At 41.2% G+C, this 21029-nt stretch overlaps 1 protein-coding gene and 1 long non-coding RNA gene across 2 annotated transcripts in view; both read left to right on the top strand.

Annotated features, from left to right (window-relative positions):
- The first annotated feature begins 904 nt into the window (after positions 1-904).
- Positions 905-7269, top strand: LOC146675726 (uncharacterized). The gene is made up of 3 exons (XR_014910319.1): positions 905-5975; positions 6144-6207; positions 6610-7269. It is a non-coding gene; the product is annotated as an uncharacterized LOC146675726 (long non-coding RNA).
- Positions 7270-8848: 1579 nt separating this feature from the next.
- LOC146675725 (uncharacterized) overlaps positions 8849-21029 on the top strand; it is a 23821-nt gene continuing 11640 nt past the window's right edge. Inside the window, exons 1-2 of the mRNA XM_085400689.1 lie at positions 8849-9081; positions 15036-15286. Coding sequence (XP_085256815.1) covers positions 15090-15286 — 197 coding nt within the window. The 5' untranslated portion in view covers positions 8849-9081; positions 15036-15089. The remainder of the gene's footprint in view (positions 9082-15035; positions 15287-21029) is intronic.

Genomic DNA, 21029 nt, shown 5'->3' with positions numbered 1-21029 from the left:
AACACACTTTTATTAAAGAAAAAATATTTATAGCTTTCATCTCTCTTATATTGAATACTTTTATTGTTTTTATAACATTATTGTTATTATTTTATGACAGGATTATGATAAAGAGTAGCTCCACATTGAATTTTATTCAAGATGACCGGCTGATGGGGAAGAAAAGTAATTAAAGTGATTTTGGTTTTTGGTGCCAGACAGGCTGGTCTGAATATTTCATGAACTGCTGTGTGATTTCTGCTGTGACATTTAGATGTTAGGGTCAGAACTTAGCACAAAATGACATGGAAGCCTGGATCCATCCTGCCTTGTATCAACAGTTCATGCTGCTGTTGCTGATGTACTTTATATCACTGAGGACCATCTGAGCAGTTATTTAAATGCCGTTGCCTGTCTGAGTGTTGCTGCTGACCATCTCCACCCCTTTATGAACACAGTGCACCCACCTTCAGACAGATGTTTCTAGCAGGATAAAGTTCCATGTCCCAAAGTTTAAATCATCTCAAACTGGTATAATGAACATTAAAAGGAGTTCACTGAACTTAAATGGCCTCCACAGCCACCAGATCTCAAAAGAAGAGTGTCTGTAAAAGTCTGCAGCAACTGTGTGATGCTTTGCTATTTAACTCACTGACTTACTCATTACCCATCATGACTCATTACACTGCTGGGGTAATGTTCCTGCCATTTTCTGAATGTAATTTTACTAATTATTTTATTTTATTTTTAAGATTTAAGACTTTGCAGCTGTGGGTGGACAGTCTTCGCAGTCTCACATGAAAAGTTCTTAAAAACTTAAAGACTGGAAACAAAAAGATCAAAAAAGGAAAAGGTTCTTTGCTGTCCAGGGATGTCTGAGAAACAGAAGAGTTTATTCCACTCTGACAGTTATTATTATTATTATTATTATTATTATTATTATTAGATTTGATTCCTAAAAATATGAATATTTAGGGACCCTCTGCTCTACCTGACTGTAGCTTATAATAAAAAGCACTTAGATTGCTCAGTTAGAGTAGAAAAGTGTAACATAAATAAGAAACGTTCCATTTACCAGTTCGGCGTCACAGGTGTTGGTGAGTGAGCTGGATGAAGTAACTAACAGTGCAATGATTTCTGCTGGGCAGCTACACAAGTGTGCGTTCTATTACACAATGGCTACAAATAGAGTAAAGCCCTACCTTAAATCTGCTGATAACATTCACTGAACATATCCTCCTTCTCTAATTCTTTAAGGTCTTTATGCGTGTGCTTTCAGTCTTCACGTGTCAAGTAGTTGACACAGACAAACTCTGACATCCAGGGAATGCCAACAGCGAAGAAACAGCCGAACCAACAAATGAACAAATTCTTCCTTCTCTTATTTTTCAGTTCATGCATCCTTGATTTCTTTGCTCTCATTTCCTTGAACCTATCAGTGTATCTTAGCTCCTCCCACCAGAGAAGTGAGCAAGTGAAGCGAGAAAAACATGTAGAGCGGAGCTAAGAGGCTTTTAACAATATCAGACATCCTTGCTTTAGTCGTTTTAAAGCAATGCCAGTTAAATATAGCACATCCATCGTTTCGTTACAGCAGAGTATACTAAAGTATTTGGTTGGGTCCGTGTGATAAGTGAGACTTTTAAGTCTGTGCCAGAGACAGAATAATTCTCTCATCCAGGAAATACTGAATGCAGTTTAACAGTTAAGTTAACACATAAACAAATTTTTTCCCCTCTTTTTCATTTTTTTTGGTTTCTACATCCTTGATTCCTTTGCTCTTATTTCCCCAATCATCAAATTGCAGCTCAGTCCCTCACACATGACAGGTGAGCAGACAAGGTTAGAAAGACATGAAGAGAAAGGAGCTAAGACAACATATATTCATGCTTCTGAGCCATTGAAGCAAAGTCAGTTAAAAATTATGTTTGGCACAGATGCTGCTGTCCATTGTTTTGTTGCAGCACACTCCTACATATTTACAAAGTCCTGTTTCCACTCCCTGTTTGTTATGTCTCTTTTATACATCCATCCATTCGCTTCCGCTTATCCTTTTCAGGGTCGCGGGGGGCGCTGGAGCCTATCCCAGCTGTCATAGGGCGAGAGGCGGGGTACACCCTGGACAGTTCGCCAGTCTGTCGCAGGGCTAACACACAAGGACAGACAACCATTCACACTCACATTCATTCACACCTAGTGGCAATTTGGATTATCCAATTAACCTATCCCCACAAGCTGCATGTCTTTGGATGGTGGGAGGAAGCCGGAGTACCTGGAGAGAACCCACGCAAACACGGGGAGAACATGCAAACTCCACACAGAAAGACCCCGGCCTGATGGTGGAATTGAACTCAGGACCTTCTTGCTGTGCGGCAACAGTGCTAACCACCGTGCCACCGTGCTGCCCCTCTTCTTTTATACATCATTAGTAAAAACACTTTGCTCAGGATATAGTAGATCCTCCAGATCTCCCCTTTCCTGATGCATTTTAGAGACTCAAACATGCTTCAAGACGAAGAAGAAGAAGAAAAGGGCAATGAACAGATAAATGAGGAAAAACCTAAGCTGTTGCAGTCCTGTTGTTCATACCTGTTTTAGACAGTAGGGTGAGCAGTTTAATCCTTCACCTGTATTTAGTAGGGGTGCAACGATACACAAAATTCACGGTTCGGTTCGGTTCGATACTTTGGTGTCACGGTTCGATATTTTTTCGATACAAAAAAATGTTCATGCCTTTTTAATTTGTCATTTATTAAAATTATAAATATATATTTTAACTCAAAAGTACAGTTTTTAAATTTAACCCTAACCCTTGTGCGTGTTTTTTATTTTGACAGCGAATGCGCACCTGCGGACCACTTATGTGCAGCCCTGGTTATTTAGCTCATCATATCGCAGCCACAGAAATTATTTTGTCCATGAAACCATAAAGCTGCACTTTCTTTTTGCCTTATAGTCTGATTTGTCATAACTTCTCCGTTTTGTGGTAAGCTTTTCTTTGGCTGTCACTTCTTCACCCTGACCTGTCTTATTTGGCTCAGCAGAACTAAAATATATATCCTGCTGCTTTTACACACGGACTCACATAAGCTCAGCGATTCTCTGCGCGATCAGCCTCTCACATGTTTAAGCTTGCTGCGGGAGATTTCACTTGTCATGTTTGCATAGTAAGCTAACGATTGATAAGACGATGTCAGAGGAATTGGTGCACAAATTATCATCACTCACAGATCAGTGCTGTCACTCTCTATACACAGTTCGTGCGATTGCAAACTGAAAGCAAAAAACAAGCGCAAATTCAAACGCGATTTCAATATGTCACATATTGACAGTGGCTCACCGATGCCAATGACATAATTACCCAGCTACATTTCCGAAAGAATGCAAAAGCATTGACATATATTTTTCCTTCCTACAATAGCCCGACGGGCAGGGCAGAGATAGATTTTGGTAGCCCGACTGGAAAAATCGCTAGCCCCAGGACGTCGGGCTAGCGATATTGCGAGCCCTGTATCTGATTGAGGAATCACTCATCTTTGGAAAAGAGAGTTTATTACAGAGAAATGTCTCTTTCCAAAATAAAAGCTATACTATACGCTTCTTCTGGGCTATATTCTCAGCAGCATATTAAACATATCAGGTCCCCATAAGGAGAATCATGTGCTAACGGCTGTCTAAATGACTCGGCTAAAGTTAGTAGCATGCTTGCTTGTTTTTGTCTGCTTCCACTTGTCTTTGCACTTGGATGATGTCGGCGTAAATGTGCAGTCATATTCGTTGTGTTCCCACTAGTGCTTTCAGGTTAATCTCGTTGAAATGACCTTAACGCCACAACACGGCAAATCTCCGTTAACGAGCTACCCCTGATCGCCCGTGCATGGGGCTAGACGGCTAACACACTAGCTCCCACCCATGTAATTGAGCATTGCGTGGCACATCCAACATACTGTTTTACTTTAGTCCATGACGCGCCTACCTTCAGGGTCATACGTCACATGAAAACCAAAATAATTCCAAACGCCAGATCTGAATGAGGGTGGGGGAGGTCCATGTTGCAAGGAGAGCTTAACTTCTGTCTCGCTAGCTTGCCCTGCGCTCTTCCTTCTGACAATGCTGTCTGTGTTGAGCGCTCAGTGGATCTGCGCTCGACAGTGCAGCCTAGGCGGAGTAGTCGAACGCAGATTCACTGAGCGCTCAACACAGACAGCATCGTCAGAAGGAAAGTTGATAAAATAAATTACAAATGTTGTATTGTTCGATACATATGCGTACCGAACCGAAAGCACTGTATCGAACGGTTCAATATCGATACGAATATCGTTGCACCCCTAGTATTTAGGTATAAGAGAGCCATGTCTGCTTTGAGAGATCAGTTATTGTGATGGATTGTAGTTGTTGAACTTGGATGATGAAATCATCTACTTTCTGCAGGGTTAATGATCACCTTCTTTGATTTCTCAAGTGCATTGAAAAATGATTCAGCTGCTGCTAGTGAGAAAAAACTACAGTAATGTCAGTAAACACCACCTCATGGATCACTGACTGCCTGACAGACTGACCACAGTATGTGAGACTGGGCCGAGCTCTCTTTCTGATTTAGTGATGTGCAGCAGGAGCTCCACAGGTGGACAGTTCTGTCCTGGACTTTATACACTCAGACATTCAGTACAAGTCTGAGTCAAGACACCTGGATGTATTAGTGATGGCAGGAGGAGGAGTGTGAAGCACTGGTGGATGATTTTGTGATGTGATCTGGAAACAATCATCAGCTGGGGAGAAGTACAAGTACCTGGTACATGTAGTACATGGAAAACAGGCTGAACTGGAAGATCAATACAGAGGCTGGATACAAAGGAAATGAACAGACTTTTATCAAGTAGCGAGAGCCTTCAACATGTGCAATGCTGTTTCTGTAAGGCAGAATAAATATGTTGATCATTATTAAATCATTTAGAAGAGAGAGACTTAATGTTTAATGCTTGGTAAAAAGTAAATGGCCTGTATTTGTACCCAGAAAGGGTCATCTGGGGAAAAGGAGGATCGCATTTGTCGGCCGCAGTTGTCGGAGCCTGTGTGTACTTGTGTGTGCTTGTAAACGCGACAATGGCAGAGGAGCGCGGCTAAAAAACTTTTAAATATTACTTTTTCTGGGTCACAAAATAAACTTTTAAGATATTTTCAGGCGAGGATGTAGCTGTGTAATGCTCAAATATGTACTTAATTTATCAAAACATCACATATTTGCAAAAATGCTCCGACGTTTTTGGAGACATCTATTTTTTTTAATGCTTTGAGGCAGCTTTTGAACATCTGTGGCATCTATTAATGTCAAATCTAGCCTTTCTTTAACAACATAAGCAAACTGCTTTTGTATTTAACCACTTTTCTGTTTAATTACATTTTAAATAATAATAATAACAATAGTATTTATTTTGTTAAAAAAATGTGTTTAAAAACAGGTTTTGTTGTGAAAGCTATAATCCAGATTAGTGGCCTGTTAAATGGATAAAGTCTAGATTGGCTTTATACTTGAGAATAGCTTGCCCTCCTAAAGAATTAAGTTAAATTCCAGAGTTGAATCGTAAGAAACATTATGTTACATATAAACCCTGCCATATGTTAGATCTGGTCATTTTGCTTATTAGAAACTTTATATATTGGAAGTTAACTTTTAACAAGCATGTAATGATTATATTTAAATTAGGTGGTCTTTTTTTAAAACACATACATTTTTAGGCCTAAACTGACAGTGCCAATACCACACATTCAGACACAGTAGTAGATGGTGTTTTTAATACTATATGTGTTAGTTTAATTTGGTTGTATGTGGTCTACATTGACCTTCTGTCTTGTAAGTTATTATGACTGCACAGCCATTAAGGATCAAATCAGGTTCTAAAAAATGTTCTGTTCTTTCTCCCTCTGCTTGCTTCTTACTGTCTTTGAGGCTCGGGACCAGCACTCCTGCTGTTGGACAGAAAGACATCAACTCAGTGGTAAGTGTTTTGGTTTTCCAATATATTAGCAATTGTCATTGACATTTATAGTAATCAGGCTGAACTTTAATCATACTTTAGATCAGCCTGTTTTACTTATTGTTTTATTTGTGCTTTGGTTTGAGGAAGTTGTTTCTTCACTAATCTTTTCCTGTCTTCTGTTATTAGACTTGAGATATGACTGCACTATGCTGTTGCTGTTGACTCCAGTTAATTCTACAAGACATACTGTGTAAGTAAACAAACAACAACAGTTTGGTCTGCATTTCTTGAAAGATCACATCCCCCAAACTTAGTTTAGAGGGTCTACACTGTATTTAGTGAAGTCTGCAGGTTTTCTAACAGCAAACTTTGTTTTGTGCCCAAATCATTTTGCACATCATTAGAATAAAAGTTATTAGCCATGTTTGCATAACCCTTTTTAAAATGATGCTTTCATGACATTATTGTATGTTGGGTGGTGGTCACGGCTATCCAGACTGACAAGTGGGACATTGAATGTCACCTCCCCGGTGGGGAGGGAGCCTGAGATTGTCTAAGTTTGAGTCTGTTCTATACCAAATGCAGGGTAAAAAAAATCTTTTAAGAAAGCAATTAAGTTCATGTTCCAAAAAATATGATTGTTTGCTTGCAGGACACCAGGAGAGATGAGTCCTCCATCACAGATGGTGTGGTCAGTGAAGATGGTCGCCTGCAGGTTCAAGCTCATTGCATCTCCAACCCACATCCACTGCCACTGTACTTAAGGGAAGTTAAAGACTTTCTCCTACATTTGGATCACCTCGATCCATGATAGTCATTCAGGCAGTAATGCCTGGACTGGAAACAAGCCATCCTTAAAATAATACAACATTCCAGCTCCTGTGTTGGAATGGAAAACAAATGTGTTGTTTAAATTAGAGACTGCACTTGTGACAGAAAAATAAATATTTTATTTTGATTATATAAGTAATGTATGTACAAAACAAACTTGTGGTAGGTCTAAACTTATTTTCTTAATAATTAAATCTGAGACTTTGTTTCATTGTAAGATTATAACAGTGATGGCAATATAATTGTTTGTTGTTCAAGAGAACAGTGTCCAGTATGTTGGCTGTTATACTTTTTTGCATTTGAAAATAAAAGTTGGGCTGATTTTAACATCACTACAAAGTGTTGTTAATTATTTTTAATCATATTCAGGTTACCACAAATTGTTTTTTCATTTGTTGAACTTGAAATGTTTGTTAGTAGGTAAACAATTAGTATTGTACAGTCAGAAATATCAAGTTATTCTTAATACTGCAGACTTGCAATGAACAAGTTGTATGGGCAGAAATCTGTGCCATCAGAAACTGAATTTGAATAAGTTAAATTTGAATTTGAATTGCTCAGATTGAATCTGAATTGTAACTTGAATAAATGCTTTTGAAAACTGAATTTGAATTAGTCTAATTTGAAATTGAATTTATGGTTTGAAAATGATCATCACTAAATTGAAATTGAATTTTATATTTTGAAAATGAATTGATTTGCTTTGAAACTGCATTTTATCCTTTAAAAATTCAGCTCTCGAATAATTTCAGTTTCAGTTATACAATTCAATTTCAGTTCCAAAATTCAGTTTTTTGGAACTTACATCCGGTTCCGGTTCAAGCGCAGATTAATAGAACTACGTTTTACTAGCGGACCGAAAGTGTTACCGACGGGAATCTACAGCGTCTTGAGCTGAGTTAAGACTTCAGAAGTCATTTGTCATGTCGAATGACCAGCGGATGAACTCTCAAGTTGGTAATAAATGTATTACATGTATAAGAACAAGCGTCATGTTAACTAATGATAGCCGTAAGGTAACTTTTATGCTTATTGTAGCTGTTAGCTAAAAACGCTAATTTAGCGTAGTTTAACCTGAATTCAGCTTTGACAACAAATATGATCGACTGTTTCTAGTAGAATTCCAAAGTTGTCATCTTGGACCCTCTCAGAGTACCCCCTCTGTATGCTTGCAGAGACCCCTACAGTAGGGAAACATGCAAAACCATCTGTCCTCTCTGTCCTCTCTGTCCAAAATGTCCATCTCTGTCCATCCTCGAAGATGCCAATGTTCACATTTTGGACAGAGAGGACAGATGGTTTGAAAGAGGAGTGAAAGAAGCCATCTATGTCCACTGTGAGCGACCATCTTTGAACAGAGGCGGGGGTTTACGACACCAACTCTCTGCCATCTATAATCCAGTTTTGAGATCCCTTCCCAGACGCCTTAACGCCCACTCACATCCTGGGCCATCTGATCTCAGGAATTCGCATGATAAGGTGGGGCCAGGTTTCACAATGAACTCACCCGAAACTCTGACTGGTTGGGACCCACACCCAGTTTCACACCTTGGCTCAGGCGATTAGAGGATCATCAGGGGGTCCTTTTGTCCCTCTGTGGGGGGAAACTCCCACTAGGTTTATATCTGGGACTCTCCACCATTTGACCTTAGAACTGAAGAAGCTTCTCGGATGAGAGGTGAAACGTCTTCAAGTAACTTAAAGAAGTCCAGACGGTTTTCTTTGCAAGCTCCTTTGACTACGATGACCTGGATGACTGAGAACCTACACAGACAGGTACAGTGATATTTATTAACAGCATGTAGAAGTGTTACTTCTGATGCATAGAAATCCCACAGTGGAAATATTATTATCATCATTTCCAAGAGTGTAATAATTTTAATTGGAATGAAAAGAAAAGCAGAAGATCGATACCAAAATATGCAGTATCGCACATCACTACCCACAATGCATTGCGGCCTGCCGTCAATCCCGAAGCGCGCTAATTTTGAAATTACACACCACGTGATTACGTTGTGCAGCTGAGTCACGTGACCGCACAGCAACAAATCGCTGCAGATCTGGGTAAAGGGGGCGGAGCAAAGTGTATGCGCTGGAGAGGACTCGAGCAGAGAGAGCTGCTTTTTCGTGAAACGGGAGTAAAGTAGTAAACCTACAGGATCATATACAACTACCTACTTTTCAATCGATATCTGCACCGCTGTCTCTTGGATTGTAGCTGGATCTGTTAACTGTGTTTGGAAAGGCTTCTAGCTTAATCACAGAGTTCTCTTGTTTGTGGGCTCATCTAAAGGTAAGCACGGAGCTAACTTTGATGTGGTTTTAGTTTATGTTTTTCTCTGGTGAGAATAATAGATTGCTTACTATACATTGACGTCAGGGAGACTGTAGAGTTTGTGATTGCTTGCAATATTATAATATGGCGGTTGCTAGGAGGTAAGAATACATATAGCAAAAATAATCTTGGAATATGAACAAAAGGATGGAGTGCAGGGGAGGAGAACAACCAACCCCCACCCCAGGACATGAAGCCACGGGTACAAGCCTGGGGGAGGGCAATCAGCCTTTAGTGGACAATTATGTTATGAAAAATGACATATTAACTACTACAAAACACTGACCTTTGTGGGAATGCTTGGAGCAGACTAACATGTGAGCTGGAGTGTTCTGCGACGTTATATTTGTCTTCGAATGGTGTGAAATGTGAAAGCCTGCATGCCATAGTTTGCCCTAGTGCAGGCCCGGCCCTAACCAATCTGGCGCCCTAGGCAAGATTTTAGGTGGCGCCCCCCTACATCGGCAGTATAGTGTATGTACTCACAAGAAACCGAATAGCTTTGTCTTTGACCTTTTTTTTTTTTACTTAAAGAAAGCAAATTCACAATCAGAATAATTAACAAGATAAAAAATATATGAATAAATAAATGAATACAAAAAATGAATATATGAAATACAATAAATTTTACATACATAAACACAATAAAACGTGTCAACAAGTTGGATAAAATAAATCAAAAATACAATATAAATAAGGCACTGCACAAAACAAGATATTAAATAAACCAGTATGACTTTAACAACTATATTACAAAAAAGGGGATCCTACAGAGTTCTCTAGTTGTGCTTTTTAATACTGCATTAACTAGAATGACTTACAAATTACTGTACACCACCCCCTCATCAACCTCACATGACCTGCTACAGCCTTACTCTCCTAGTCTTTCTTGCAGCAAAGTCATCTACAACATCATCATATGACAACTGATTTGAGACCACATGATTTATGCTTATGATGGAAAGTCCACTGAGACATTCTTGCATCATAGTATATCTCAGGTAGGTTTTAATGAGTTTGAGCTTAGAGAAGCTTCTTTCAGCAGCAGCCACTGTAACAGGAAGAGTGGCAAAGATTCTCAGAGCAACCCACATGTTGGGGTAAATTTCTGCCAGCTTCTTCTCATGCAGGAAGGTCAAGAGTTCCATGTTTGTCATGTTCTTTGATGGCAATGGTGGGAAATTCTGCATTTCCATTGCAAGTTCTGTGCCATTAATGTCCGGCTGGCTGTCATGGGTCAGAGTAGTACTCAGTGTTTGGCACTGCTGTAGCAGCTCTTCTTTTTGTAAGTTGTGGAAATTGAGGAGTACTCCAAACTTGTCATTCACCTCTCCAAGGTTCTGAAATCTCTCATCAAGTGAAGAGATGGCTGTATCCACTACCACATTAAAAAAATGTGGTTTCCATTTTTTTAAGTGCATCTTGTATGGGCTCATCTGGAGACTCATAACCGAAGTGCCTTTTGGTGGTTCTCAATCGCTTTTGTTTGAGTTCAGCCTCCACATTCATTTCTTCACACATCTCCTTTGCCGTTGTCTGTGCATCAGAAAATCCAGTGTTTCTGTAGCTGGTGAGGGAATCTTTGGTTTTCTTCAGCAAGTCGACAGCCACATCTAGCTGCATGGAGGGCGACTGCATGAGTTTACTCACATACTGGATCTTGCTGAGAATGTCATACCAGATGGCTGTACAAATGCAAAAACGATAGGATCCAATCTCCTCAGCCAAAGACTGGGCTTCAACTCTGACCACAGGGTCTGTAGCTGTTTCCCTCACCTCCAGAAGAGCCTCTCTGACTTGCCGAGCCTGATATCTGACTTCCTCAATGCTTTTTATCCTGCTTTCCCATCTGGTCTCAGCCCATGATTTCAAGGTGGTTTTCACATGTTTCAAGAGAACACCCCACCTATGGGTGGAGGCTGAGAAGAGCTTGAATAATTTTGCTAAATGCCCAAAGTAGCCAAGGGCATCTGGTGAGCTTTTTGCAGCATCAGCTACTACCAGATTTAAAGTGTGGGCACCACATGGGACCAAAAAAGCTCTTGAGTTTAGCTGAAGCAACCTTGCCTGAACACCTTTATTTTTTCCCTTCATGTTGGCCCCATTGTCATAGGACTGTCCTCTGCAGTCTTCAAAAGGAATGTTAAGCTCCTCTATCCGTTTTAGCATGAGAGTTGACAAATGATCTCCTGTTGATTCCTCTGCAACAAGAAAGCCCAGGAAATGCTCTTTAACTTGTGGTATGCCTTCTTGTGACACTATCCTGACTATGACAGAGAGCTGTTCCTTATGACTCGGATCAGGTGTGCAATCTAAAATGATGGAGAAATACTTTGATGTTTTGATATCTTCCACAATGCGTTTTATTATTCTTGAACTGATGGTGTCAATCAGTTCATTTTGGATTGTTTTTCCCAGATAATGTATGTGACTGCCAGCTCCACTTTCTACTCTACTGACATGCTGCTTCATCACTGGATCAAATTTGGCCATAAGCTCCACTTCTTTCAGAAAATTGCCATTGTCTGGTTTATTTAATGTGTCTGTGGACCCCCTGAAAGCCATGTTTCTTTCAGCTAAGGACTGAATTATTGTCACCAAACGATGTAGAACTTCACGCCACCTTTTTCTCTCAGCCTCAGCAAGTGCCATCTCTTGTTTATCTATTGTGAGTCCTTTCGCAAAACAGACCTCCAAGTCCTTCCATGTTGCCATGTGAGCATTATGCTCCTGGCTATCCTCATGGATAGGGATGGGTATCGTTTAGGTTTTATCCGATACCGGTGCCAAACCGGTACTTTTGAAACGGTGCCGGTGCTTAAATGGTGCTCAAACCGGTGCTTAAAGAATGGAGAACACAAAATTGGTCCAAAAACCTCTCATGTTCAGCTGTTTTTTGTAAAAAGATAACAATGTTAGCCTTTTCTGCAGCTATGGGGCATATATGGTATCACTCTTGGCTGGAAGCAGTGCTTAAACAATGGAAAAAACACAAACTTTGTCCAAAAACCTCTCATGTTTAGCTGTTTTCCACTTTTTCTTTGGTCATTTTAGCCTTTTTGGCAAGGGTGAAGGGAGTATCTGCCATCAAACAAGAGGACAGCCGCATGTAACTACGACGGTGTTTGCTAGTTCACCTTACATGCATTAATGTAATAACGTGGTTAGCCTACTCAAAGTAAATTACACACGAACAACATTAAACTACTCACGCAGAGAAGAACGGCTGCTGCTGCCGTCATCATTTCTGCTACACTGGCAGGGCTAGGGGCCAGGACTGTCCTCTTCGGGTTTTTGGGGGATATTGCTCTGGGTCCGATAACTGGCAACCCACCCGTAGTAGATGTGCACGGTGTGAGGTCTCGCAGCAAGCTATCAAGTACGGCGCATTTCTCGGCTTTAAAAAAACCCGCTATGCATCGCCAGGTGTTTCATCGGATTTGTTTACCTCCTTTGACAGTATCACAGTATCAGCTTAAAGCACTTGTTGCAGGCTGCTGAGTTTGCATATTTTGCTGTGAAGTACAGCCAGACTTTTGACCGCTTTGTCTTGGGCATTTTTAATCTGTAGCTCTGCTCTAACTGAACGTACATACCTGGCCCCGCCTACTATCCTCGGAAACGTAAAATGATTGGCTAGAATCTAAAGTGTATCACAGCTCAGGAAAAAAAAGCACCGAAATGTGCGCTGCTTTTCGGTCTGGTTACTACTAGAGATGGCACGATACCACTTTTTTATGTCCGATACCGATACCGATATCATAAATTTGGATATCTGCCGATACCGATATGAATCCGATATAATGTTTTTTAATCAACAAAACTGTTTTTTAACACTTTTTTATGTCCGATACCGATACCGATATCATAAATTTGGATATCTGCCGATACCGATATGAATCCGATATAATGTTTTTTAATCAACAAAACTGTTTTTTAAAATATCTTGCTGCATTTTGCAAGTCTGCAAGTTCATACTCAAGTTTAAAACAACAACTACACTAAAGCTATTCTGTTATACCTGTATACAAAAAAAATATTTCATAGTTCAGCAATACTGATCAATCTAATAAACTTAAACCTACACCATCCTCACTATTCTGGTATTTTAAAGAGTACTTAGCGTAAATATTAAGCAACCTAACTAATAGGGTTCCAACTCCCAGCAACAACAAAAATAAATAAATAAAAAATAGGGAACCACCCCTCACACTCCACCTTATGATGCTTAATCGACGTAATCAACCTTAATTTGATGAAGTGTGAAAAAAATGCACAGAAATCAATTATTTTTCAAGAAATATTAAATAGATTCAACATCTTTCTTCAACAAAATTGCAGACTGCACAGATGGTACCTTCCCAAAGTAAAAAGTACTATAGCTTACTAGGGTATATATATTAGACTTAATAGTCACTATATACAGTAATTGACTTCTATTCATTTTACATCAAATTAAAACTTTGGGTGTCAGATAATTATTTATTAAAAGCTCGACATTTTAAATGAGAATAAGAAAGAAAAGTATGTCTTTGTGCCCCCTTTTCCCTGTTCATGCCCTATCGGCCCCCCTGGCTAAACTTTGCTAGATCCGCCCCTGCACAGTTACCAGTTACCGGCGATCGTGGCTCAAGAGTTGGGAGTTCGCCTTGTAATCGGAAGGTTGCCGGTTCGAGCCCCGGCTTGGACAGTCTTGGTTGTTGTGTCCTTGGGCAAGACACTTCACCCGTTGCCTACTGGTGGTGGTCAGAGGGCCCGGTGGCGCCAGTGTCCGGCAGCCTCGCCTCTGTCAGTGCGCCCCAGGGTGGCTGTGGCTACAATGTAGCTTGCCATCACCAGTGTGTGAATGTGTGTGAATGGGTGGATGACTGGATATGTAAAGCGCTTTGGGGTCCTTAGGGACTAGTAAAGCGCTATATAAATACAGGCCATTTACCATTTACCTTTTCCCTGTTCATGCCCTATCGGCCCCCCTGGCTAAACTTTGCTAGATCCGCCCCTGCACAGTTACCAGCGTCAGCTACGTAGAAAAAGATCCTGGTGTAGAAAGTAATATTAAATAAATTCTAACAACAGCTTATCAAGCTTAAACGTGCTGCTGTTGTTCAGCCGCTGGTTTCCTCTTTCTGGTGCAAAGTGGGCCAAAAACAAAGACGAACTCGCGACAGAAAAGCCGATCAGCTGATCATTTAAGCAGTTTCACGATTGAAGTAGCAGCCGGAGAGCGAGAGGCAGTCGCTCGTTAAGATTAACGCAGGAATGCTTTACAAACATTCAGAGATGGACTTACACACTTGCTTTACTTCTCTCGGGATAACTTTGTCGGAGATGAAATGCCGGGTTGCTAGCGAAGCTCCACATGCTATCCAGACCACCGACAGGTCCCGCATGCCACAGCCGCTCTATCACGTGACCACACTGCTCCGCCGTGCTAACGTTCTGAGGTGAGTTACGGCGTGTTGCAAGTTTTGTGAGGTGCTTTCGTGATATTTAATGGATCGGATTACATTTTTTATTTTTCTCCGATATCCGATCCAGTAATTTAGGTCAGTATCGGACCGATACCGATACGTAATATCGGATCGGTCCATCTCTAGTTACTACCGTACCGGACACCGGTACCCATCCCTACTCATGGACCTTGAGCAAGTGGCTTGCATTTTTCCAGTCCTTCAGACCTTCCCTACTCAGTTTGTAATCTCTCTTGGAAAACATTTTGCAGCAGAAGCAGTGCAAGCTATCCTCTTTTTTCGAATACATAAGCCAGGTTCTTCTCACCTTTTCCCCATTGATTAAGAGTCTGTTAAAATAATCATGCTGACACCTTCGCCCGTCTTTCTGTTTCGGGAATGTGAAGTCACTATCAATTACAAATGGACCTCTGTGAACTAACTCTGTTCGTACCTTTTCAGTTAAAGCAGAAGGCCAGTCAGCAGGGTCTATTGGTGCAGCAGGAAGACCGCTTGATGCTGCTGCATCACTGCTGGGTTGTGCTGCTGAGGTGGAGGCAACAGGAACACCGCTTGATGCTGCTGCATCATGGCTGGGTTGTGCTGCTGATGCTGCAAAACTGGTGGGTTGTGCTGCTGAGGTGGAGGCAACAGGAAGACCGCTTGATGCTGCTGCATCATGGCTGGGTTGTGCTGCTGATGCTGCATCACTGGTGGGTTGTGCTGCTGAAGTGGAGGCAGCAGCGGTAGATGTGGTAGATGGCCCAGGGGTGGGATTTAGAAACTTCAACAGTGCATCTGAAGAGAGGAGTATGTGACACCACTGAGTATTAAAGTCTAATAATAAAAACATATGATTCCAGGAATAAAATGAAATGATATAATATAAATGAAAAACCAAAGAGATATATGTATGATGTTAACTGATATGCAAATTAGATTAGATTCAATTTATTGCCATCATTACAGTAAAATGCTGAATAGCAGAATGCAAAGTAACAGTATAATATCATATGAGAATGTTATGTTATGATTATCTTTGACCGAATCACAGCAGTGCTCATATTAAAAAACAGCATTCCCTCTCATGTGATATTGCTTAATTAACATTAATGATGTGCACTTTAACAACTAGACTTACAACTATAATATATACAGGGGTGGAAAAGTGACTATTACCTGCAGGGTAAACGTTAGCTAACCAGAAGGCAATAACAATGTAAACAAAAAAACACCTGCTTAAAAGATGAATACAAATGAGGAATGGTGGGAAAGGTGGGAGTACTGTAATTACTTAACGTTACATTATTATTTTCCATAACAATTTAGCCCCCTCCACAATATTAACTGACGTTAAAACAGTTAACTAGCTATTTATTGATTAGCAATTAGCGAATCATGTAACATTAGCTTAATGCTAAAAATTTAGGTTACTATCACATTCAGACAAATAATTTCATGTAGGCTAACGTTACCTACCTCTGTCTTTTTCTTGTTTCTCCTCCTCTTCTTTTCTCTTTTTTTTTCTTCCCTGGGCACCTGACAGTTTTGGCCTTTTTGACATCTTGTGTTGATTTTTTGATGTGGTGACGTCCAAAAGGAACCATGATACGGGAAGGGAGGGGGCGCACCGTGCGGGGAGGGGGCGGGGGGGGGGGGGGGGGGTGTAATGTTGTAACAAATAGCTCCATGCCCTCCTGGGTTTTAATTGCACCTTAGAACACACATGCATCAACACTACAATGAGCGGGTGGAGGGAGGTTTGGAGTCTTCTCTCACCCCCGTTCTCTGCGGCCTGCTAGAGCGGGGGGGCTAGGAGGAGTTGGCCGTCCGACTGCGGTCTGGGGTGTGGGGCCTCCCTGCTGCTGCGGAGTCGGGGCGGTCTGCCTCTCCCCACCGCAGGGAAAAGGGTAACACCACCTGGGTCTGGGTGCAATCCCCCCCTCCAGGGGCAAGGGTACCTAGACCCGGTTCGTAGAGTACGCTTGGGGAGTGTGATCGTGTGTACAGCGTCTCTTTATGTCTGTCTCCACGTCGGTTGAGTGTGGAGTAAGTGCATATGAGAGCATGAAGGTGGGAATGGATGTTTGTGTCTGTGTGTGCCTGTATGTCTGTGTCTATATGTCAGGTTGGGTATCAGTCGCCACCTCTCTGGGGACATCTCAGGCCCTCCAAGGTTTGGAGGCCTATCTCCACCCACCACAACTTCCCCTGCCGGTGGCGGACTCCCTCAGGTGTCGGTGCGTTGGTGGTTCTTTGTGTCTGGGGGTGGGCGTCCGGGTACACACCGGCTCACTCCTTGGCGGCCGCTTATTGGGGCTCGCTCGGGCCACTTCGGAGGTGGGGTGCCCCCGGCCTCTCGGCCTGGTGTTTATCAGCGGCTTGTACATGCATGTACATGCAGTGCTGCCGTCTTCCGTTTCAGTCAGTTATTACGCTCTTTAATCCTACTACGTATCTCTGCGTCTTTCGGGCTTTTACAAAGCTTCAAAAAAAGAAAAAAATATATATTTTAGGGGTGCAACGATACACAAAATTCACAATTCGGTTCGATATTTTTTCGATAGAAAAAAATGTTCATGCCTTTTTAATTTGTCATTTATTAAAATTATAAATATATATTTTAACTCAAAAGTACAGTTTTTAAATTTAATGTTGCCGAAACAACAAAGTAATAAAAAAATAAATCTATCTGATCGAGAAATCACTCATCTTTGGAAAAGAGAGTTTATTACAGAGAAATGTCTCTTTCCAAAATAAAAGCTATACTATACGCTTCTTCTGGGCTATACTCTCAGCAGCATATTAAACATATCAGGTCCCCATAAGGAGAATCATGTGCTAATGACTCGGGTAAAGTTTGTAGTAGGGCTGGGCGATATGACCCAAAATTCATATCTCGATATTTTTTAGCTGGATGGCGATATAAGATATATATCTCGATATATTTTTTTAAAGCCATAAAGTAAGAACAAAAAGAGAGTTCTTAGTCAAAGCTGTGTCCCAGATGTCACACAGGCACTTTTATTAACATAGAGCAGATGTACATAAAATTTACTCAAAACTAAATTATGAGCATTTATTAAATAATAATGCTCCATAAATAAAAGAAAACAATGTTGTTTTTGTGCATAACAAAAAGCTCACAATTGTGCAGTCAAAATGTAAACTAAAAGACGCTGAGCACAATAACAAAGACAGATTTCACAGCTGCTCTGTTCCCAACTTGTACTGCGTGACTGACAGCCTGGAGTTTGAAATCCGCTTCGCAACCACGTCTCTTAACTAGAGATGGCACGATACCACTTTTTTATGTCCGATACCGATACCGATATCATAAATTTGGATATCTGCCGATACCGATATGAATCCGATATAGTGTTTTTTAATCAACAAAACTGTTTTTTAAAATATCTTGCTGCATTTTGCAAGTCTGCAAGTTCATACTCAAGTTTAAAACAACAACTACACTAAAGCTATTCTGTTATACCTGTATACAAAAAAAATATTTCATAGTTCAGCAATACTGATCAATCTAATAAACTTAGACCTACACCATCCTCCCTATTCTGGTATTTTAAAGAGTACTTAGCGTAAATATTAAGCAACCTAACTAATAGGGTTCCAACTCCCAGCAACAACAAAAATAAATAAATAAAAAATAGGGAACCACCCCTCACGCGCCACCTCATGATGCTTAATCGACGTAATCAACCTTAATTTGATGCAGTGTGAAAAAAAATGCACAGAAATCAATTATTTTTCAAGAAATATTAAATAGATTCAACATCTTTCTTCAACAAAATTGCAGACTGCACAGATGGTACCTTCCCAAAGGAAAAAGTACTATAGCTTACTAGGGTATATATATTAGACTTAATAGTCACTATATACAGTAATTGACTTCTATTCATTTTACATCAAATTAAAACTTTGTGTGTCAGATAATTATTTATTAAAAGCTAGACATTTTAAATGAGAATAAGAAAGAAAAGTATGTCTTTGTGCCCCCACGGGGCGATCGTGGCTCAAGAGTTGGGAGTTCGCCTTGTAATCGGAAGGTTGCCGGTTCGAGCCCCGGCTTGGACAGTCTTGGTTGTTGTGTCCTTGGGCAAGACACTTCACCCGTTGCCTACTGGTGGTGGTCAGAGGGCCCGGTGGCGCCAGTGTCCGGCAGCCTCGCCTCTGTCAGTGCGCCCCAGGGTGGCTGTGGCTACAATGTAGCTTGCCATCACCAGTGTGTGAATGTGTGTGAATGGGTGGATGACTGGATATGTAAAGCGCTTTGGGGTCCTTAGGGACTAGTAAAGCGCTATATAAATACAGGCCATTTACCATTTACCTTTTCCCAGTTAATGCCCTATCGGCCCCCCTGGCTAAACTTTGCTAGATCCGCCCCTGCACAGTTACCAGCGTCAGCTACGTAGAAAAAGATCCTGGTGTAGAAAGTAATATTAAATAAATTCTAACAACAGCTTATCAAGCTTAAACGTGCTGCTGTTGTTCAGCCGCTGGTTTCCTCTTTCTGGTGCAAAGTGGGCCAAAAACAAAGACGAACTCGCGACAGAAAAGCCGATCAGCTGATCATTTAAGCAGTTTCACGATTGAAGTAGCAGCCGGAGAGCGAGAGGCAGTCGCTCGTTAAGATTAACGCAGGAATGCTTTACAAACATTCAGAGATGGACTTACACACTTGCTTTACTTCTCTCGGGATAACTTTGTCGGAGATGAAATGCCGGGTTGCTAGCGAAGCTCCACATGCTATCCAGACCACCGACAGGTCCCGCATGCCACAGCCGCTCTATCACGTGACCACACTGCTCCGCCGTGCTAACGTTCTGAGGTGAGTTACGGCGTGTTGCAAGTTTTGTGAGGTGCTTTCGTGATATTTAATGGATCGGATTACATTTTTTATTTTTCTCCGATATCCGATCCAGTAATTTAGGTCAGTATCGGACCGATACCGATACGTAATATCGGATCGGTCCATCTCTAGTTACTACCGTACCGGACACCGGTACCCATCCCTACTCATGGACCTTGAGCAAGTGGCTTGCATTTTTCCAGTCCTTCAGACCTTCCCTACTCAGTTTGTAATCTCTCTTGGAAAACACTTGCAAACGCGCGTATGCACAAAATGCAACACAAAAACTCACGCGCGTGGTTTTATTCGCGTGTCAAACGCGCCAGACGCGCTACACTGACGCGAGTTTCACGCGTTTTGGCATTTTCGAGGGACCCGCAATCGCGTGTCATCGCACCTTGACTTTACATGTAAACCTGACGCTCTATTCGCGTCCATCGCGTTCGGTGTGAACACACCGCAAGTCATACAGAACAGATATCAGAGCCTTAAACAGGCTGACTTCTGCTAAATGGGTCAAACTGGGCAGAAAGTAAACAAACACATAACATCCTTATAGAATATGATGTAACACTATAGATCAACTTAGCTCAGAATATATAAAGCATATAAACAATTACAGCAATATGATGCAACAAACGCAGCAGTGCTACTAATCCAAAATACTCAAAGCTTCATAGAACTGAAACAAACATTTATTTTTAGCTCCATTCTGCTGCTGATACATACTTTAGGTTTCTGAATATTAAACTTGTTGCTGCCTTTCATAGTGTGTAACTTGAAGGCCCTGAGTACTTTCTCCCACACTGAAAACACTGGGATGATAACATTATTTGAACATTACCTAATAAGACTGATTTAGGACAGACAGTTATGTTAAACTTTCCTAGCAATCCTTCACAAACAGGGAACAGTCTGTCTATTCTCTCCATCTGTCAGCTGCTGCTGGCTCTTCCTCCTCCTCTTCCTCACACACTGCTGAGTTTGTCCTGGTGGATCATCAGGGGTGCAAAGCCTCACACATGATGTGCAGCAGTGGGTCCCTCAGTCTGTCCTCACTCTGGACACTTGCAGTTGTCACGCATGGAAATCAAATGTGTGATAAGCTGCAGGATTCAAACACAAGTGTAACTTATAAATACCAGCACCAGAGAAGGAGGATTTAGTGTTTGTGTTATTACGAAACAAGAAGAGTTCCCAGATGGTACAGTGGACACATGTGTGACTCCTGTGATTAAAGCATCTTTCTTTCAGCTTAACGAGTGAACCGTCAGCTCGTTCAAACAAACGTTAAAGTCCGTTTGGCTCAACACCACCAAGCAGAGGCAGCAATATAACATAGCTAACATTAACTGTAGAATATACAGTGGGGCAAAAAAGTATTTAGTCAGCCACCGATTGTGCAAGTTCCCCCACTTAAAATGATGACAGAGGTCAGTAATTTGCACCAGAGGTACACTTCAACTGTGAGAGACAGAATGTGAAAAAAAAATCCATGAATTCACATGGTAGGATTTGTAAAGAATTTATTCGTAAATCAGGGTGGCAAATAAGTATTTGGTCACCTCAAACATGGAAAATCTCTGGCTCCC

The sequence above is a fragment of the Rhamphochromis longiceps genome, linkage group LG3 (genome assembly GCF_057381845.1).
Source record: "Rhamphochromis longiceps isolate RC_006_pf linkage group LG3, R_longiceps_female_GT1.1, whole genome shotgun sequence".
In the NCBI taxonomy this organism is placed as follows: domain Eukaryota; kingdom Metazoa; phylum Chordata; class Actinopteri; order Cichliformes; family Cichlidae; genus Rhamphochromis; species Rhamphochromis longiceps.
The sequence above is the reverse complement of the archived record's forward strand: the minus strand, read 5'-3'. Positions and strand labels throughout refer to the sequence as shown.